Source organism: Pomacea canaliculata, linkage group LG5, assembly GCF_003073045.1.
Source record: "Pomacea canaliculata isolate SZHN2017 linkage group LG5, ASM307304v1, whole genome shotgun sequence".
Taxonomy (NCBI): Eukaryota; Metazoa; Mollusca; class Gastropoda; order Architaenioglossa; family Ampullariidae; genus Pomacea; species Pomacea canaliculata.
In genome coordinates, this window is record NC_037594.1 from 19,547,247 (window position 1) to 19,569,297 (window position 22,051).

General features: G+C 38.7%; 1 protein-coding gene across 1 annotated transcript; it reads left to right on the forward strand.

Moving 5' to 3' along the window:
• Positions 1–20: 20 nt before the first annotated feature.
• LOC112564071 (protein Hook homolog 1-like) lies at positions 21–13,894 on the forward strand. The gene is made up of 23 exons (XM_025238651.1): positions 21–351; positions 553–609; positions 1,093–1,250; positions 1,672–1,756; positions 2,275–2,427; positions 2,883–2,972; positions 3,605–3,679; positions 4,456–4,539; positions 5,123–5,339; positions 5,572–5,720; positions 6,145–6,243; positions 6,579–6,715; positions 7,240–7,416; positions 7,823–7,912; positions 8,220–8,343; positions 8,765–8,911; positions 9,480–9,542; positions 10,112–10,290; positions 10,747–10,815; positions 11,172–11,322; positions 11,986–12,076; positions 12,660–12,758; positions 13,085–13,894. Exons 1-23 carry the CDS (start codon positions 154–156, stop codon positions 13,228–13,230), a joined length of 2,838 nt encoding a protein of 945 aa, XP_025094436.1. The 5' UTR covers positions 21–153; the 3' UTR covers positions 13,231–13,894.
• Positions 13,895–22,051: the final 8,157 nt, after the last annotated feature.

Below are 22,051 nucleotides of genomic sequence, written 5' to 3' on the forward strand. Positions count from 1 at the left end.
TTAACCTAGAAACGCGGCAACGCTGTCCATTATTTACATAAACAATAATGGCGGACAGCATGTGCTCTAGTTTAACTTCTAATTATAAAGCGTGAACAGCAGCCATTTGTTTTACCTGGTTACCTTATTCTTAATATTCAAGGGACGTGCAAGATGTCTGAGAACTGTACCAATTTAAGTTTGTCGTACAGTGACGACTTTTGCGTCCCTGTAACTTTGAAAATAAATTCTGATGAGTTCGCCATCGACAAAGCATGGATAGCAGGCGCTTTTTTCTTGGGATTGTTTGTAGGAGCCGGACTAACAGCTCTATGTGTCAGACCTTTTCTGGCAGCATGGGAGAAGAAAAAAGTATATAAATGCCTGTTTATTCATTGAATACTTTAAAATTTTAAATATTTGAATGTTTGCTTACATTTAAACATGTGAAAAGAATGGTTGCAAACCAGCCATAGCGCACATGTAAAATATAATTCTTATTCATTCCTACACATGAATTTTAGTGCATCAAAATTATTAGGTGAAGAGTAACATCCTTAATCTTCTTTCCAGCAACAAGATGCAGAGGATGGATTTACTGTTGTGCTTGCAGAATCCACTGAATCAAATGTAAGAACTATATGAAGGTTAGAAATAGCTGCAGCATTTAACAGATTTTATCAAAATTTTTCATGACATATTTATAACTATATATATATAAATTACTTTGACAGTATATTTATCAAAAGTTTACTTATGTGACATTTTCTTGAAATTTAATATTTATAGATGTATAAATTTAGTCATTCATAACATGTGTATATTACATATTTGCACTCAAGCCAAAGCTGAAAGCTTATTGCACAGTTACGTCACAAAATATTTTTACTAAATGTATTAGGGAACATAAAATCTTTACTTGTAATGCTCGCTAATTAAATTTTTCTAAATGTCAAGTGAAGGTGAGAAAAAATTTGGGTGGGTTAGTACCTGCAATGTAATAAAGGGAGTGGTCTTTGTGGTATAATCTTTAATGTCATAGATGGTAAGTATTCATATATATTTACATATAAAAGTGATAGGGCAAATAACATTTTTTTTCAAAATTTAAAGACAGTTGAAATGGTGTCAGCTGTGTACAAGTCAAAAATTGGGTCCCGCTTCAAACGTCGCAGAAAGGTACAGGAAGAAGAGGAGGGAGGGAAGGTGAAGGTGGAGATGGATGAATCATTATGTAGAGGCATGGTGGATGTGCTCTTGCAGACTAACATGTAAGTATTTGTTGAAAAGCTGGGAGTGAGCAGTTGGCTTGTTATTGTACTAGTAGATGACTGGATGATACACTTGTTTTTTTCAGTGTGTCATGGCTGCAGAAACAACTGATTGCCTAACTAAGCTGAAATGGTGATATGGGCATAGTTTGATAGTTATAGGTGATGACAGCGTTTGTTGGAGAGAATTGAATCTGATGGACAAACTTCTGGAAAAAGCAACTGTAAAAATAAGTAGAAGAATGACTTACTAAAAGTAGAGAAAGTTTGTTGAGGAGGAATTTGAACAACTTATTAATTTCAGATACAACCTTGATAGACAGTTCCATGAATAATACAATTATGAAATAATGAATAATTTAGTTGATAAATTACTGATCAAATGCTTTGAATATTTTAAACTTTTCTTATTTTGTTCCAGCATGGCAGCAAAAGTGGAAATGGGACAACAAGATATGGACGCTATAGTGGCTATGGAGCGTAGTCAAGATCAGGAGAAAGAAACGGTCAGTAGGCATTTTGTTTGCGAGTAGTTTGTTGACAATTTACAAAAAAAAGTAGATTCCTGCTTCCTCTTAAAATAAGATGGAAGTACACACAAGACTTTAATCAAGGAAAGGAATCAAGAATGGTGGTCGTGGTAGAGGCAAATCCTCAAAACAGTCCATTTTTAGGTCACAGACATTGACATAAGGCAAAAAGTACAATTGACATTAATGTTAGAAAACATATGTCTTTTCCTGGTTCAAATGCATACTGCAATAACCTAACATTTTTTTTTTTATTATAGTTAGCTTTTATACGACGTTTAGCTCTTACAGCTATATTGCTGTTTCTTTATTTATAAATGAGATGATTACAAAATAACAGCATGTCATGTGCTTTAAAGAAATTATCTGCTTTTCACCATTCAATTCTTTCAGTTCTTTCGTATGTCATTTTAATGGTGCACCTATTGTGACTTTTTAAAAATTAAAACTTCTTTCAAAATAAATGCTTTTGCTGTATCTTACTTTTTCAACAGATCTTGCTGAAAGTGTTGGGCATATTGTTGAGAATAAAGGCAAAAAAACAAGTAGTGAGTGAATCCTTTTGTGAAAACTTCATCAAGAAAACTGAAGAAGATCTCCATGATCTTCGCCACATGATTGACAGGGAAAAAGAGGAAGAAGAAGAGGTGAATATTAGGCACTCTTTATATCTAGAAAGTCGATGTTCTTTGTAAATTTTTTGTAATTAAGTCTATTTTTTCAATTTATCTTTTTGAAAGATTAGAACACAATATAAGATTCAAATTTTAATCTCCATAATTTTCCTTTGATTTCCATGTCAGTAGTTTTTGTTACATCATTTTGTCACAGGGGCTTGACGTTTCATCTTTTTTAATGAGATACATCACTATTGGATCTTTTTATTGACAGAATATGCCTTTCTGTGTTGAAGCTATAGCAGAAGCTCTATTAGAACAGCTGCATTATTATATAATAATGCTTCTAGTAAGAAGCATGATTGCTTACTAGCTTTACCTCTAAACATTGATCCAAAAGTTTGGTGGTAATTTACATACCCAAATAGCCACACTTTCTTTAATTTGGATAATAAATTGAGTCTGATTTTTCTTTTGTGTGACAGGTTTTGAAGAACAATCCCAAATTTAGCAAAGATTTACAGGCATTAGAAACAGCATTACAGATGCTGCAGACCAAGTACAATAACAAACAGGTAATGTATTTTGACTTTGATTATTTGGTTTTCAAGACAGTGATGCATATGTTTCGATCAAAATGAACCTCAAATAGGATGGTTTCTTCATAAGATTATAACTGAGCTGAAAATTCTTAGCACTTAGTGACATACTAGCACTGTACATAATTTGTTTATGTTTGAGGTGATGCTGATGCAAACAAACTGTCCGTAATGACAGTTGTATAGCATGTCAAAAAGTATAGCACATATTGTGACACATGACTACATATGCTGTTTGTTCCTCTAGTCAAATGTATTACCTTTAGTCCATTAGATTTGAAGTTTGATCCCAAACTAATTATTAGTACTTTTGCTAAAATATACGGAGAAAGTCTTCCTTTAAAAAAAAAATTTTGAGGGGTCTTCTGCATAACTCGGCAATTTTGATTTCAAAACACTATTTTATTACAACTGCCCAACTATTTTATTTAATTTGTTCTGTTGTATTTCTTCCTAGATTTCAATCCATTATTTTTTCCCCAAGAATGGATGGTTTACATTACATATATATTATTCATAATTGTTATTAACAGCTTTGGTAAAATTTGCCTAGAGGCCACTGAAACTCAATAAAAACTTTCACTTATGTCTCTGCTGCTGAACAACAGGGAAAGCTGTTAAGGGACTACAGGGAGAAGATTCATACAGATCTTCAGCGCTCATCAGGAATGTCCGAAGAGGAGGTAAGTTACACATACCATTTATGCCATATTATTTGCCCATTCTCAAATCTGTTCATGAAAGTAAAAATGTTAGGCAGTGAACTGTAAGTTGTTCACTGTGTCTAAGGCATAGATTGTAGAAGGCAGGGCCACTGAGAGCCAGCATGGGCCCCGGGAAGACAAGTCTGTGACATTTAGGTGATCTATACACCAGGGATGTGAGGTTAAACGCTGTCATTATTATCACAGACCCCTCTCACCTGCTACACCACTATTTCCAAATGCTACTCTCTGGCCATAGATGGCAACAAATGGTGTGCTTTTGTCAAGTCCTTACCAACTGTGATAGCACTCACAAGCAGGACAAGCAAATGAACTCAGTTTCATTATTGTAACACAAATCGTGCCCATGGTGTACCTTTGATGATCATTATTGGGGGTTGAGTGTGAGCATAACTGTGTGGGTGTGTGAGGTGTGAAAATATTTTGTTTATACTTATGAAGCTCCCAACAAAGGAAAATTTCAATCTCTGTTGTGGACAAAAGGGACAATAAAGACATATTGTGTAACTGCTGGAGGGTAAGATAGAGGTTATTTTTGCCTACTTGAAATGTTGATATTTTATCAGAAAGGCATAATCTGGAGCATTGATTTAAACTTTAGTAATGTACCTTTAGTAATAATGATCTATATTTTGTTTGTGTTCTGATTGCATTTGAGAGTTTCTGCCTGATGACATCTTGTTTTAATAACATTACATTAATAACACTACATTGAAAGAATGTGCACTGAACAGGTGGAAGACATAATGAACAAACTAATGGCACAAATGGGCAATCTGGAAGAGAAGATAGGACAGGAACAAGCTCGTCAACGAAGGGTAATTATGTTTTTTTATATTATCTTTGGTCTTACTTTTTCTTTAATTGATGAGTCAGCATTAAGATGTATGCCTGGTGTGAACACCTGTTTCCAGGATGCTATGTAAGTGTGTAAATAAGATATAGGTGTAACCAACACGTCAGTCTGTGATGGCTACGTAGGGGTTGGGCTAGTCATACAAGAGAACAACAAAGATGGAATTTCTGCACATGGTAGTTTTTATTCAGTGTTTCACTCGGCCTGCCATCTCTCCACTCTCACTCCCAAATCCAAAAAGCCCCCTCTCCACTGTAAAGCTACACTACTTCTACTCCCTTTCCAGAACCATCCACCCCGCCTTGTCTCATTGTTTCCCTAAGTGGCTGACTCAACTTCGTAACTTTTTATGTAACAATAGACTCAGTAGCCGCGGGTGGGCAGCTCAAGGCTGGTTATTACGGCGTGGAAAACGGAATAGTCCTGGGCCATTCGATGCTGACTCTCTACAAAAAAATTGCATAACTCAGTACACTACTAGAGTGCTACATGGGTAATATCAAAGGGAGTGCTTGAACAGTTATGTAAACTTATGTTTTGTTCAGGCTCTTGAGGAACGCCTGGCTAAGCGTTGTAAGGTTATAGACTATCAGAAAGTGCTGCAGACTGAGAAGGAGGAAGTGAGGAATCACCGAATTGTGAGCATGAAGGATCTTCTAGAAAAGAAGGTGAGAAGTGGACAGCTTCAGGAATCAAGGGTGGCACAAATCATGCAACAGTATGTTTCAACTTTACAACAAGTGCAACAGGAAAAGGCACAAGGTAGATAATTGATAAAATAGCATATTGTGATGAAAAGTTTATTATATGCACCATATTTTATTACTGTGAAATCTATAACCTATAAGGAAATGTCTTTTTGCACATGTTTCTATGCCTGCAAAGTAGAACTAGATGCTAATGGCTACAGAGCAAGACTGAGCTAAAATGATGTTCAGTTGATCCATAAGGATGCATAAATGGAGTATTAAAAGCGTGCCATTCAATTTTCTAGATTTACAAACAAGATTATTGGATACAAGTGAAAAATTGCATCAGAATCGAACAGATGAGATGAAATCTTTGATGGAGAAACAGGCACAAGAACGGGCTCAGTTTCTTCACAAAGCTGATGCTGCAACAAGTACTGCAGAACTTGTTGATGTAAGTCTGAAAAGAAATGTTTTTTTGACAGACATTTAAAGACTCATACTTTTCACACAAGATGTTGCACATAAATCTACCAGAAAGAGTCAGGGTTGCAAATATGACAGGAATATATTACATTAAATTATATGATACATATGGATACATATATTAATGTATATTTATATGGATATGGTAGTACATACATGCACACACAAATAAGCACATAACACACAAAATGCACACATATGTACACACATGTGCTTGCATGCAAATGCACACACACATTTTCACTCTCTGACCCACTCACTGTTACACACTTTGGAGGTAAAGCATTTTTGTCTTTGTTTACATATTTTGTATACATATTCATATTTAACTGATGACAGAGTGATTTTACAGAAATAAGCTGTGATTAACATATAGTCTTCTCTGATGGCAGGGCTACCACACTTTGTTGTCACGTCAACATAAAATGCAGGAAGAGCTTAACATGCAGCTTGACCAGGAGGATGTGCATCAGATGGAGAAAGTCACCAAAGTGAGTTTGAGGGGATGAACACCCCACCAAGCTGAGGCAGAAGCAAAGGACCAGCAGTCTAGATGTGCTTTTTCTAGAATCTGTATTTTTGTGGATATTTTGGTAGTTTAAGCACTTAGTTTCTTAAAACTGTGCTCTCAAGGTGGACCCACATTGTTCACTAACATTCTTTACCTGCATTCTTTAGTCAATGTCTTCCCTACATTCATGTCTATTCACTCTTCAGTTAGCTCCTTGCACATGATAGTTCTTGTAATGAACACATTGCAAATCCTTTTTTCTGTTTTTGTGTCACAAAGTATTATTTTGTAAAATCAAATTATTGCTGTCTTCAGGAGGTACAAACGTCAGAAGACATGACAAGCACACAGGAGGATGAGAAAGTCCTTGAGAAGCTGATTGCTTCTTCTGATATAACAGAAACAGAGTCTGCCAAACTTTTAGCACAGCACAAGCAGCGAATGAAAGAGCAGCAAGGTGTGTTTTTTTTTTTTTACTTTTCTAGATTCCAAGTATAAAAGTAGACAATGAGTATATGTCATGCAAACTTATTTTGTGTGAAACGCGAGTAAAAATGAACAACCATAGCACAGCACTTTATTGCCAGACTGCTGCCATGTATATCTTTCATTGGGTAACTGATATTGGGATTATTAAAGCATATTGTTCATCATCATCCTCTGCAAAAGAGACATTACCTCTGGGTATAACATATCTAAAATATTAGGGAGACAACTCTGTTCTTTGAGGAAACCCACGGAATATTATACAAAAAGTATTATATGAAGTGTAGTGTAGATGGTGCAGTACGGAGCTCTACTATGACTTGATTGTAAACCTTTCAGCTGTTGAGCACTGTCTATATATATATATCTTTCTCTCATTAAAATTTTAATCAATCAGAAATGTCTTTTAGAATTTATAAGGATATAAACAAAATCTAGATTACAATACTCTTATGACTTGATACACAGACTGACCACTATATCTATGCAGCTCGCCAGCAAGCTCAAAACAAGCTGCAGTTGCTAAACTTCAAGAACAACTGAAGCAGCGGCTAGCACAGGTTTCTGCAGCAGAAGTACAAGATGCTGTGGAGCAGAACCAGTTATATGAAGAACAAAAGCAAACCCTTCAGCGAGTTCTGGCCTCAAACATGGATCTGACTGATGAGTGAGTGATTTTTCAATTACATGTGTTCTGTTTTGATTACTGGATAGCATATAGCATGTCAACTTTTTTTAGCTCCTTTTTCTTCCCCTCCCACCCACACGTTTCTACATACACAGATCAATAAATCTCAAAAGGAAGCCTGTGGATCCGTGATGACACGGTTGACACCAATGTCTCTGGTCAAAAAGGAAACTGAAGATACAAAGATGAAAGGGGGATCATATGATATTCTACTGTTTGCATGTCAATCAGCTTTTATAACATTTTTTACTACTGCTTCCTCTCTTTGTTAGTGCCAAAGAAATCATATTGTCAAGTTATGATTCACCTCTAATGGATCTTAGATATGGTGAACAATTTAAATAAGCATAAAAAACTTGAATACTTGTGCTGCTACTGATATCAGGGCCAAGGAGAAGATATTAAAACAGCATCACCAGAATATGCAGGCTTTGTCCAACCAGCTTCAGCGCAGCAAGATGAGGCACCAGAAGAGGTGAGACTGACTGAAACTGATTGGATGTAGAAATCTCTGTATTCTATCACTCAGCTTGGGAGATAATCTGTGTCCACATTCACTTTGCATCCAAGCAACTGAACTGAAGTGTCCTTAGCAATGAAAATGTTAAAATCTCTTGATGTAGAATTTACATTTCTTATGTTAATATCCCTCCCTTCCTCCCTTGCAAAAGAGACCTAGATAAAATAGTGTGACAGTCAATTATGTCATGGTGAAAACTGTTGACAAGAGGAAGGGGTAGAAATCTTTATTATTCTACATGCATTCTGCTTTGGTATTCCAGTCTGGAGATCAAGTTAAATCAGCGTCGAGCTCATCTTGCTGATCTTAAACAACAACAGGATGATCTAAAAAGGCAAAAGAAAGAGATGAATCAAAAAGCGAAAGAGAAACTTGAAGCAGAGCTTGTGAGTATTTGGTAGCTTTTACTAGGAGAGAACTTCTTTGGACATAGTAAAACGAACAGTTTTTGCTGCAACGTAGTACTGGAAACAATGCCACATAAGCACCATGAGCTCTTCACTGTGAATCAGATGTTAATTATCACTGATCAGTTGGGAATCCATCGTTTGGCTAGTCTTTGTAATTCTTCATCAACACTTTTGTAAGAATATTTTACAGAGTTGGAGATGAAATAAGGGAGGAACATTGGATTGTATTTTGAAGCAAAAAAAAAATCTTTAAATGGTTTAATGTCCGAGTAGATGTAGACCTAAAAACTTAGTTTTAGTACTTAGAAGTGTACAGGGTTTAATACATGTACTCAGCTGGTTTGTGTGTGTGTTTTCACTGACAGTCTGTATTTCAAAATGATGAAAAAAATTTCAGGCAGCACAGATAGCAGCAGAAGAAGCTAAGTTTGAGGAAGCAAGGCAAGCTGCAGTTTCAGAACTGCGGAGACAACTTGCTGCAGAAACAGAAGAAGCCTTGCGTGTACAAGACCAGGAGATAGGGCTGCTGATTGGACGCCTGCAGGTTGGGTAGCTTCCCCTTGCTTAGGATTCTGAACTCTATTCTGTTTTTTTGGTGCTTTTGAAGATCATGAAAATTTCTTTCTTTCAACCATAACTGCATTATGATATGGGTGTTGATTTACTTATGCTTTTTATTTTCAAGTTTACTTTCCAGGTGTTCAAAACCTGTGGTTGTGCACATTGCCGGACTATATTTGCTTGTTGTGTAAAGAACTATGCACTGGAGTTTTTGGCAAGGAATAACACCTCAAAATGAAACTGCTGGTTAATGGCTATGATGCATTTAAATCATTTTTTATCTTTTGCTAATTTTTATCTGCTGTTGCTTTCAAGTCTAATGAGGTTTGGTGCTCAAGTGCATAATTTTTGGTGATGAGCAATCAGTTTAACGAGCCCAAAAAAGTAATGTGGCAAGGAAAATAAGCAAAATCATTCATATGATTCATTTTCTTAATGGAGTATTTTTTGGTAAGACTGTGTGTGTATGTGTGAATCTTCATGTATGTTATTGTTTACTTTTCCTTTTTCACTGTATATTTCTTTTAAATTTATGCATTTACACCATTTAGGTTGGACAGGCAAGAAGGGCAGCAATTTTGGAAAGGCAAGACAAGACCCTGAAAGAATTACAAGTAGGGGTGGACATTTTTTATAATAATAATAATAAAAAAAATAATTGTTATTATTATTTAGGCTTGTGTGTGTGTGTGTGTGCAGATTTATTTAAATAACATATAGATGTTTTTGCAAATTGTTTAATCCATTATTCCCTTTTTTATATCTTGAGTATGGCATGATATATTTCAGCATTGACAGACATACATAAAGGAGATCAGAATAATGGATTCACATTTGTGTTAGTTTTGAGAAACAATGATCCAAAAGATTTGACACATGAAAGCTCACTTATCAGACTTGTAGTTTCTTCACCACCAGTTTTGTAAAAGAGTCCTCTGGAAGTTTTTTTTTTTTCTTAATTAATTTGAGTTGGAAAGTTTGGTCTATTTAATGAAATGAAAAATTGGTTTTGGAGAGTCAAATGACTAATTTGACTTGATTGTGATGTCAAATTTTGCTTCTTTGAAACAGATCCTCAGAGTGAGCCATCCCTGTACTACCTTAAGATTGCAGCTGTTCACTATTACAACTAGTGTATGCTTATTACATAGTTGCTGCAAGATTTTCACTTGCATGTGTACAGGAGCAGTTGGAGAAGAAAGTTGCTGGGTCAGCAGATCTGCAGAACAACAGGACAGATCAGCTATTGCAACAGCATTACAACCAGATGCAGCATCTGAACGAACAGATTCAGCACTATCGTGAGACCCAGAAAAAACAGCTGAATGAAAAGATCGAAATGAAACAGAGGCTAAAAGAAAAGTTGAGTTGACACATGTTACCCTGCAACTGACCAGCAGGAACAAGCAGCAATATATGTCCTAAGATAACATATTGAAAGAGTGAATGCAACAAAGTGAAATGACTTCTTTCTTGGTCTTCACTTAACATGACTAACGTGTAAAAAGTGACAAATTATTTTGGAATAAAAGCAGTAAGAGGCAGCTAGAAATTTGTAAATTGATTACAGAGGCAAGTAATAAAATAAAAACATTAAACAAAAAATGTTCTGACATTTAAGCTTAATTCTGCCTGTTGAAGTAGTTAGCATGGAGAGCAATTTAAAAAACACAGAGAAATTCTGCAATAAAAGCAGATGTGACATAAAAATACTCAAGACAATCAAAAGCCACTTGATCATTTCCTATTTTCTGTTAAAAGCCCTAATATATATAAGTCTTTATGGCTCTGTAAATGCACTTAATTTGATGCTGACAGGGAACTTGTATCACAGCTAGAAGAAGATGCACGTATTGAGTTCACAGCTCAGCAGCAGCGGGGAGCTGGGTAAGAATGTGTTTTTGTTCATAATCATTGCTGTTACCTTGGATATCATTCCAGTAATAATTATGATGCCTACAGCTCCATTACAACAACCATCAGAATCTGTGTTGTGATTGTTGACACATCAGTGTGTTCATCCTATTTAAAAGTTATCAGTGTATTGCCACATACAGTCGCACTGGTCATTCGTTTTTAGTTGGAGCAAACTGTTAGAGACATTACCACTTTTTTACATTCTGCATTTGTTATAAACAATAAGAGATCCGTCAGTTACTGTAAAAATTGCAGCTGAGAAAGAATAAAAAGTACAGAGTTTCAAGAAAAGAATATGCTTGAGAGCTTTTGAATCTCTGCTTCAGGCATGCAAGTTTTGTTCTCGTTCGGTCATTTCTGGAGCAAAAACAGCAACAAGCCATTGCCAACCTTGAACGTGAGATGATGGCAGAACTGCAAAAGGACAAAGAAGAACTCAACAAACAGCTTGAGATGGAACTACAAAAGGAACTGCAGGTTGGTACAGGGCAGGTTATAAGCCAGACTGCCTCTCATTCTCTTTCACTCTCCCTTCCAAGCTCCTTCTGTTTGCATGTCTGTACCTGCCTGCTTTCCTTTTTTGTGTATGTGAATTTTGTATGTGTATTTTTCAATGTATGACTTAGATCATGTTGCACATTTTCTTTTGAATCTCATTACAGAAACCTATGCTGATATGGTAACATGGAGATGCTATTTCAGAAATAATGACTTTTTGCATGGGTTATCTCTAAATTTTATCATATATATACACGAGTGAGATGAGTGTAAAAAAAACAACAAAGAATGAATGATCCCCTTGTTCTGCTTTCAATGCTACAGGTGTAGAATACATTTCTTTTTATAGATAACACTTAATTTAAATCAGTGATGATAATTAGCATTGAAATTAGATCTTCAAAAATAGTGTTTCTTTAACGTCGTCTCATCTGTAAGGAGTAGTGATTGACACCAGTGCAGACTTACAAAACTACAAAATGTGTACTGTCACAGTTAGTTCAAGCCACATGACCTCATGATTAATTTTTTTATTTGACAGTTTCTTTTACGAAGCACTAATGCAAGTGTTGCAATTGCCACATTCTCTTGCCAGCCTGTAGTTTTGAGTGTGTAATTTCAAATTGTGTGTAACACTTACAGGCCCAGAAACAAGACCTCTTGAACCATCTGGCAGCTGTGAGCAATCTGTCAAAAGCTGAATTGGAAGATGCTGTTGATGCTGCAGTTGCTGGTAAGGAAGAGATAGTTCTTTTTAGTGAAATAAAAAGGTCTGGACAATATTATTCTTGCAGATTCCTAGAATGATGAAAGTTTTATTTATCCAGATGTTTCAATAGTCTTGCACTCATGTACATGTCTAGCACCTAATGATATTTGCCATCGCAGTTCTTTTTTTTTTAACACATACAATGTTAGCAGCAAAATAAAGGCATAAGCATGTGCAGATATATTTTCGCAATGTTTCTAGCAAAAAGTTCTCTCAGTGCTCGTAAGCTAGAATTTCATCACCATAGCTTTTGTCTCCATTTGCAGATTCTTAAATTTAAGGGTAAAGAAGACTTCTTTTAGAAGCGGTTAGGGAATCAGTAATACCTCTTTCAGCTTTTGCTGTGCAGGATTATGTGAAAGACAGTGGATGTTTATTTTTTCTTTCTTATATAAGTCTGTAACTTTGCTTCGATGTAGACAACAGTAAAACAGAAGCATAATATGTTGATTGACTCTCCTTTGTGTGTGTGTAAGGTGAGTAAGTTTGTAAGCTTCTAGCTAGAAACTGGAGCAAAATAATAATACATCATCATCCTGGTGTTCAGGTAAGCATGACACAAAGACTGCCAAGAACCTTGCCAAAGACTTGCAGCTGGGCATTCAGCGAGCAAAAACCTCATTGAGCATGGACTATGGGCATGAAGGTAACCTTGTTCATGAGTTGATTAAAAAATGTTCGTTGGCATTTTTTATGCTTTATTATTTTGATGGACTATTTGTGTTTCTAGTCATGAAATTATCTACTTCCATCTTGAGTATTCATCTTTTATAGAAAGAGTTAATTCTACACCAAAGTCCCTATGAAAGGGTATTTATCAGTAAACACAATCATGCACATGGCATGCATTTTAGTATATCCTTTTGGGTTGACACACAGATATACACTAACACACTCTTACTCTGTTTTTCCATGATATTAAGATGCAGTGCAATATTTCAATGCAATATTTCAAATTATGTTTATCTACAGATTTGAAAAGAACCAAAACAAATCTGGAGAGATCAGTAAACAGCAAAACAGCTGCTCAAAGACCAGGTTCAGCGAGACATCTTCGACAGAAGGAAGCTTTTTCTCAAAATATGTCTGAGGATGAAGATGATGAAAGCTATGGTTGATTTTCATTTGCTAATTTTTTTTTAGGACAAGGCATTCACTTCAAAAGTTTTTAAGTGTTATTCTAAATATTTTGTACCTTGAATTCTCAGGAATGTAAACTTGGATCCTGTTATTTTTATTTTCAAGAAGGATGTTTACAGTTTTAGCATAAGAGTCATGTAACAGTGTACAGCAGAGAAGGGAAAAATTTATAGCTGCATCACTTTCATTAAATTGGCAGTAAATGACCAGTAAGATAAAACATTTACTTTAAGTGAAAAATGATTAAATTAAACAAAATTATCCTTGATTGAGAGATAAATGATCAAGAAAACACTTTGACCCTGATAGGATATTGCTGAATTTTTATTACATATTCTGAAAATGGGAATGCGTCACTGATAACTTTCTCTTGGATGATGTATTTTCCAAATGTTCAATGAATTTTTTTTTGGTTAAAAATTTTTATACAGGCATGTTAAGGCATCATAGAATTAGGGCTGCATAATAATATCCTGTGATTGTTGCTGTGTTGGTTTGCTACATACATAAATATGGATGTAGACTGTTAAAACAGAATTTATACAGATGCACGTATTTCATATGCAGTTTATCTCAGGAAGAATAGAATTTGAGATGGGCCTTCTTCTGACAACTGCAATAAATTTATTGATTAAAAAAAAAGTTTTCTTTAAAACTTGTATATCCAGACCAAAACTTGCATACTTAGGACAGGTCAGGTAACTGGCCAAACAAATGAATGCAGTTTTAACTGTAAACAAGAATTCAAAGTTGTTTTGGCAAATATAAGGAAAGTATAAAAGAGATTTTGATCTGTGACTGGCAATAAAACTTTAATTAATGGTACGAAACTGTCCCCAAACTGGCAAATATACATATCGTACATATTTCTGATCATATTTTCAACTGAGGATTGATAGTTACACCAAAACTCTCATCAAATATTCTAGAAAGCTGATGTGACAGCGTCTGACAAGAAAAGTAAGTTTTTATTACCATGAAATCTTAATTATTAGCATATTGTATCAGGTATCTATAAAAATGAGGGGTAGAGAAGGGAGTTTGCGGAGACTAATGTACACCAATGCGACTAGATGTTTCTGTGCCCACTTTCTCCCCCAACCCCTTCTCAAAAAAAAACAAAAACAAAAACAAAACAAAATCAGTGTTGTCTGCAATCTCAAGGACATGATGTTTTCGATTTCCCGGCCTGTCAAAATCATATTTTGCTGTGACACACTACAATCGGGGTTAATACCCTTTAATCTTGCCTACACGTGCATTCCCCCCTCCCCACTGCCACCTCGCCCTGTACATACACGCGCGCGCCACCCTGCCGCTGGCTGCTGTCAACAGTCTGTGGTGACGTCAGAGGTCAGCGGGTGCAGACAGTGACAGCCGCAGGCACAATAACAAGGGCGTGCGATGGCATACACACCGCGGAACTGCGATGTCAGCGACAACTGCGTCTCATCTGAGGAGCGGTGACGTCCACCTTGTTATTTACAGCTCGTCTGTCGTCAACTTGTCGCGTGTCACATCAAGGGTGGGGTGGCGGGTGGGTCGTCGGGGGCGACTAGAGTGTCATCACCTGTCGGGGGCTGTTAACCTACTTTCGCTTGCGTAACAAGAGTGGTTCGCACTGCGGTCACAGTTTCAAACCTGGTTCATGCATAGACTGGAAAAACAAAGTTTTTTTTTTTTTATAAAATATTTTTTTAACGTATTTTTCACAAGTATAGTGGCTTGTCATGGTAGGTGTGGATTGTCTGTATCGGCGGGTATCATGTACCCCGTGTTGTCGGCACTGTGCTCCAACTTTGAAGTCCGAGACCGGGTCTGGACGGTCCAGGGTTTTAAGAGAAGTCGCTGGTGTTTTCCGTGCTTGCTTTCGGTGAAGATTAAGATTACTATTGTAAAACCACAGATTTTCTGATGGTTTATAGCCAGAAATATCACATGACCACGGTAAGTAGGGAAGGTGTGTGCAATGTGAGTGAGTTGGGTTCAGTCAGCAAACTTGTTCCGACAAGACATTCAGTCCTCTTTCTCTCTCACCCGTTTCCTGCCAACTTTCTCCCTTCCTCTGTTCTAGGCACTAAGCGAGATATAAGATTAGGCTGTCATATATATTTTTATTTTTATACATGAGAGTATGATTCACAGCATAAAAAAGCATCAAAGTAGTCATATCTATTTTTGCACTAGACTCAACAGTTCAACATACATTTTTCGTTGTTCACTTATCAGACTTTGGACTTCAACAAACATTTGTGCATGGGCAATACCAATAAATGACTGACTTCAGAAGAACGTTCAGCAAAATTTCTATTAATGTATGACATGTAATACCTCAGAGAATGAATAACATTTTATCTTTGTATTCCCTGTAAGTGCGGAAATGGAACACAATACAGTTAAGCATCCGTAAGTTGATATTTTACGGAAAAGGATCAGTAGAATTTGTCCATGTTTACTTTTTATGCTCTTCGTCAGAGGCAATGTAAGCTAGCGGCAGAGACAGATCAAACAGAAGCGAGTGAACCTTTACCAATCAGTGTGTTTGGCCTTCAGTTTGATGTTAAACAATAAAGTCCACTACAGTCATAATTATGGGTAATGCCGTCATCACTATGTACCCGAGAGCTAGAAATCTGTGGACTAAAGTTGTTTTTATCTTCTCTCTCTCCCCAGTTTTTGTTTCTCTCATTGTTACGATCTTTGTCAGGCCTAACGATGTCACCATTGTCTAAGTTTATTCTCCGACTTCCATACAAAGACAACCAAGTGATGGAGTTTTACCAACAAGTAGACAAGGGTATAAAAGCAGTACCGAAAAGGACATTTTCGTTGTACTCGACGACTGGAATGCCAGGGTCGCCTACCAAGATGGCCAGGAACGGTGGGGACCTTCTCGAGTTTGCGCCTTACTTCGATTCTCACCTTATCCAATACCCTAAATCCCTACAAGAAATCAAGGGACTACTTGGCGCTCACCAGAGGGAATAGTCCGCAACCAAGTCGACATCATCCTGCTGCCTAGACGCTTCAAATCCAACATTAACAAGGCCAAGCGAGGACATATCCAGGAGCCGACATAGCAACCATCACCCTGTCTTAACGAACATGAAGTTCAAGTGTCGCTCAGATATTCCCCGAGTTCATTCTGATTTGAAAAAGCTGCAAAAAAACTTCAAGGCCAAAGTTAGAAGTAAATCCACCAGACTGAACTTGGTGGACTTCGATGTAGACACACTCGCGTGAAGCATCAAAGGTACTACTGTCGACAACCCAGGAAGTATTAGGTTGTCAAAGTAAGAAGAAACAGCCCTGGGTCACTAATGAAATCCAAGATCTCGACGACCAAAAGAAGGACCTTGTAGAGAGAAACGAAAAGCAAACCCAAAACAGCTTCCAACTACAAAGAGGTACATAAAACCATCAGGAAAGGGATGAAGGCAGAGACCACTAAAGATGAGAATGGCACTGGGTGACAAGAAAAATGTCTGCCCTGCCAACTTCTAAAGACCCTCACCGAGACAGGTCATCAAAAGACCTCAGCCTTCTCTCAGATGTACTCAACCGATGGACTGAGTGGCCCAAAGAATTGATGAAATCACTAGTCATACCCCACCCCTCGAAAAAAAGTCAAACAGCAAACAGTGCAATAATTACAAAACAATAATGGAAGCTTTCTGTCACGTGATGTTAAGAGTCACCCGAGCTGTTCAACATCTTGAAGAACATCATGCGTGAAACCCTCCACGATCATCATACTTTCATTTTTATCAGTGGAAGGCAGTCTCCCAACGACCGAGAGCAGTCAAGGGAAGAATAAATTAATGATGAACACAAAGGTACGCATGCACACATATTCACTCACCCTCATCCAATATATATATATATAGATGTGCACATGCAAAACCAAGTGATCTGAAGTTTTTTAATCGCACCATAATTGTGTTATAATAATTATACATTGACTTCAGCTGCAGACCGAGATATCGGGTAGGTTGCAATTTTTAAACACAGTTGATAGAGCTGTAGACCGGGCTTTTGGACAGCTGCAAGCTATAAACACCGTCTAGCCGCAGACGGAGACCAATCTGGAAGCTCTGCAAGCTGAAGACACCAGAATCCAACCCTTGCTCACCTTAATGGCGATCTCACAGCAGTTAACTGAAAATATCTTGTCTGCTCGGAGACAATAAATTAAAAAGTCTGTGCCAAAAAGGGGTCGGGGCTAGGCCAGGACTTGAGGACATCCTCATGGAGTCTGTACACGCACGGTGTGGCAAGGAAGATGCAGGCTTTGCCCTCTGACCAGCAGGGAATCGCAGGACATCTCGCGTGAAGACACGAGCAGACGGCGGCGAGAAGGCGAGTGGAGACGGTCGTAAACGCAGATTGAAAGAACTGCAACTCGTCTTGCAGACTGAATGCCCTGGGATAAGGAAGGGATGTGAGCTGATGATGTCTGCTGAATATCGTTGCCGATTGGATTTGTCGTTGTGATGCATTCTGAGCTTGGAAGAGGGTTGCAGCTGGCGTCAGATCTCCCTCACGTGACCGCCACGACCGCTGCCCGTCTTTTGTCTCGAAATGTTGCTATAAGCTCTGTGGTAGAACTAAGCCCAGCCCTCGGTTATTGTGTCTGTGAGTCACAGAAATGGCAAAGTACTTTTGCCACGGTTCACGGGAATTATCTCGATGGGCTGGGGTGGGTGGGTACGTATTGGTGATGGTGATGGGGATGGTGGTGATGCTTGTTAACTGGGAAAAATCGGAAGGTTTGTCGGTTTGTTTGTTAGCTGCTTGTTGATTTAGGAAGCCGTTTGCACAATCGAGTTTTTACTCTCTCTCCTCTCTCTCTGTGTGTGGAAGAAGTTTTCAACAACTCGCTGGTCGCATGGAGGACGACAGGAAATGACCTAACGACCCGAAACGTCCCGCTGTACACCCAGACAGGGTAATCAAAACTCGCTGCAACTGATCACTAGAGCGATCGATCCGATCAACATTTCAGCTCTTTGATGATCGCGATCAGAATGACCAGCTTGCCTTGCTGCATTACTTACGGGTGTGCACGTCTGTATAGCCGAGAGTGCATGAGACTGGAGTGAGTCTCCTCACCGGGAGCTGCGAGACGATGCAGCTTGAAACTGTCCAGTTGTCGGAGGGAACGTTGAAGTGTAAGGACTCCGATAATGATAACGACAGCTACTTCATCAGCTTTACTAGGATTACTGTTCCTGTTCCTGCTGGCCTGGTGGTGGCGCTCCTGCTCCTAGAAACGCCATCATCAAACCCAGAAAGCAAACAAAATCCACGTCATCATCTCCCGTTATAGCTCAGCGCCTGCTTGCCGGAAATAATGAAAATCACGTTGATTGCACTTTGATAACATCCTCATCGCCTGCCAGACAGCTATGAGCAAATTTTAAATCATAAATCCAGCCGTGAAGTTCACATCAAAGGGAGACAAGCGCCTAGACGACGTCCCCTTGATCGCTAGCTTTCGCCCTCAACCTACCCCCTCCTCCCCTACTTTCCATACATCTTCCATTTTCCCCTTTCTATTGGAGGAAACGGGGTCTGAGATGGTAGGGAATACTATCTGTCAGCGATTCTAGACAGCTCTTTGATAGGAGAGCGCATGCACTGCCGCGAAGCAGTTGTCATTACACTGACCGTAAATACGATTGGGATTCAGTCGAGCGTGATAAACTTGTGTTTAGGCATGAAAAACATGTTTTTTTGCGTTTATGCATGATAAGCATGTTTCTTTTTTATGCTTGAAGTCCTTTTTAATCGGGCAAATACAGATGAATGCTGACCGAATTTGGCAAAGCTTTTGTATAACCGTCACGGAAAAAACTTTGCCAAACTTGATCATATATTCGTCTATCTTTGATTAAAAAGGACCTTAACTCGAGTGTTAGACCGGCGCTAATTGAGAGATGGCTTGAAAATGTGCAGACCCTATTAAAAAAAACCCCCTCTCTTTATATATATACAGCAGAATCAAGAATATACACTAACCAGGACTGCTCCAATCATCCATAGACACTGAAAATAAACAATCCGAAGGAAAAAAAGGATTCTAGTTGCTGATCTCCATGATTACTTGTTTCTTGGAAGCAGGTGACTATCCCTCCACTTACTGTACGAAGGATGCAGACTTGACGGATCCTGAGAAAGTTACTTTCTTCCTCAGAGCAACATAGACCACTCAAGCCATAACTTCTGCACCGTTAAGTTGTGCAATTCCGTGAGGTGGCCACCAAATGGATATAGGCATCGACATCGATCTGCTATTTCAGGCCACCTCTTGGATGGACAAATGCACCAAACTTTCCACGAGCTCACACATCAAGTGACCTTTGCCCTCATCGATCACTTCATTCGCCAACCTGTTTTTTCTTTTATTTATTCACTTTTTGTCCCGTCTGGCAGCAGAAGACTCATCTCCACTAGATGATAATAATAAAGCTCTTCCCGAGAACTTCAGCTTCTCTTGGAAACAAGAACTAGAGGGCATGTCAGCAGCGACAACATTATACTGCAGTGAGATGCCTTACACCTATTCAGAGAAAAAGGCAGACGGCTGAGGAGGAGAGGTAATTGGAAGGGAGGAGGAAAAAGACATCGCCTTGGAATCATTGCGAGGGCGTCCATCTCCCGAATGCTTACGGCTTCTGTACCGGAAGTCCTTCTTTTCTTCGGCGGCTGGTGGACAACATTTCCGAAACTATGCACTAGGATCGATCATGCAAACTTGTGATCAAATAAAACCTTCATGTTACCGAGGTCAGAGGTCAAGTTTCCGAAGAAGAGTGCAGCTCAAAGCATATCTATATACTGTATATTAATTCTTGAGGCGCAAGCCACAATGTTATTATTAAATACAGTCTCGAGTCATATCTAAATATGACTGTCAACATGTTGAAAAACAATAGGAGATAGAAAAATCGTATGTAGCGTCATTATATACACAAGATAAATATTGATATGAAAAAGTAGTAGATACGTGTCTCATAGAAAAACCTGTTTATGATTTTAATTGACAGTGTGCGTGTGTTTAGGGTCTGAACATAAACCAGACAGTTTCCAGGACATGCCCTGGCAGTTATTTAGCAGATGCTTTGAAAGATATTGTCTCAACACCGTGCAACTGTAAACAAAACACAGCAAATAGGCTTGGGAAGGTTTCAGTGTTCGCTTGTCGGCCTACATGGCAGGAAGAGAGCAGTTTCGAAACAAAGCCATCTGTTTAAAGAATAACCCTAGTGCAAAATTATTTTCCATAAACTGAGCGATAAATATTCATTAACATTAAAATTTTTAATTTAGGCCAATCCAGGTGTACTTTTTTTTGAAAAACTTTTTCCACTTGCTAAAGTTAATGTCAGCAACTTTGAGAGTCCCTTAAGATTTGAGTCGGGCTCGCCTTTAAAGAAAAAGGGGGAAAAACTCTTCAATCGCGGTTTTTCTCTTCTGCCCACTCTATCCTCACGATTGAATCCATTGTCACTTCCCTTCGCTGTTGGTCTGCAGCTAGTCAATCTCAGGGAATGGGACCATAAACTTTACTTACCTTTCTCTGCCCCTCCACCCTGTACTCCTTTCAAACGTCTCTGCCTAATTACTCTCCATCGCCTCTGGCTCCCAAGCAATCCATTTTCATATATCAACATTTCTCTTTATCTTTCCCTTGTTGTAGTCAGCAACAACAGACTTTCGAAATGAAACCCAAAACATCAATTTCCGACCAAAAAAAAAATCTCCGGTTGTCTGGCATCTGAATAAGGCTCTGTGTGTGCCAGTGGAGGATGCGAGGTCCGTGTTTTCTCCTCGTCTGGGCCACATGTACATTGACAGGGGGGAAATCTTCAAGAGCAGACATGCCAGTCATCTGCTATGACTTCTTGTCTAAGTCTTAGTCATAATACATCACCTTTCAAGAGAAAGTAAAACTTTTTTTCCCTCTTGAATTCATCCCCTTCTCCATCTTCTAGGTTTAAGTGGCTTAAAGATAAACTGCCTGTGAGCTACGTCCTGACAATTTTTGTCCGCCCCTCAAAGTTGATAATTCCAGTGGTCTAATGGAGACGTACTGACAGTCGTCGTTGCCAGCCCAGCTGATGAGCGGAATTCACTGCCCAGGGGCGGGCAGCAGGTTTCTGCCGGAGGATTCCAACTTGCGCCAACGGACGTGAAAACAGAAATCAATAGACGAAGATAAAAGCTGATTGAAATGTCTGTCTAGGAAAGCGAAGCGTGAAGAACATCTTTTCAGCATTGTCCTCCCGCTTTCTGCACGCGCTCCCCTCATCCTCCCACGTCAGTCAGCCGCCTCTTCCTCTAGAGAGGAGAAGGGGGATGCATCGACTCCGAAGAGGTGTGCATGGTGGTGGTGGTGATGGTGGAAGAGAGTAGGAAGGGTGGAAAAGTCCGATTCGCGGAACTACTCATTTAGTGTGCGGCTTTGGCGAAAAGAAACGGCGGCCGCAGCGCCATCTACTAATCTCGTTAGCGCGGCGGGAGGCTGGAACGTGTCCGCCCGCCTTAGGGGCCCCTAACGACGCGTTTAAAGATCGTTTTAAAGGCCATCGGCATGGCGGGAATCAATGGACTTACTGATGTTGCGTTAACAAATGGGCGTCTGGACCCGTGAACCCAGTTCGCACGCTCGCCGCCGCGGTTCAACACATCACGATACCTTCAGATGAAAGAAAACCTTTTTGTCGACCAGTAGAGAAGTAACCCTCTTTTTTTTTCAGCCGGTATATATATTTATTTTCGGAAAGTAGTGAAGCC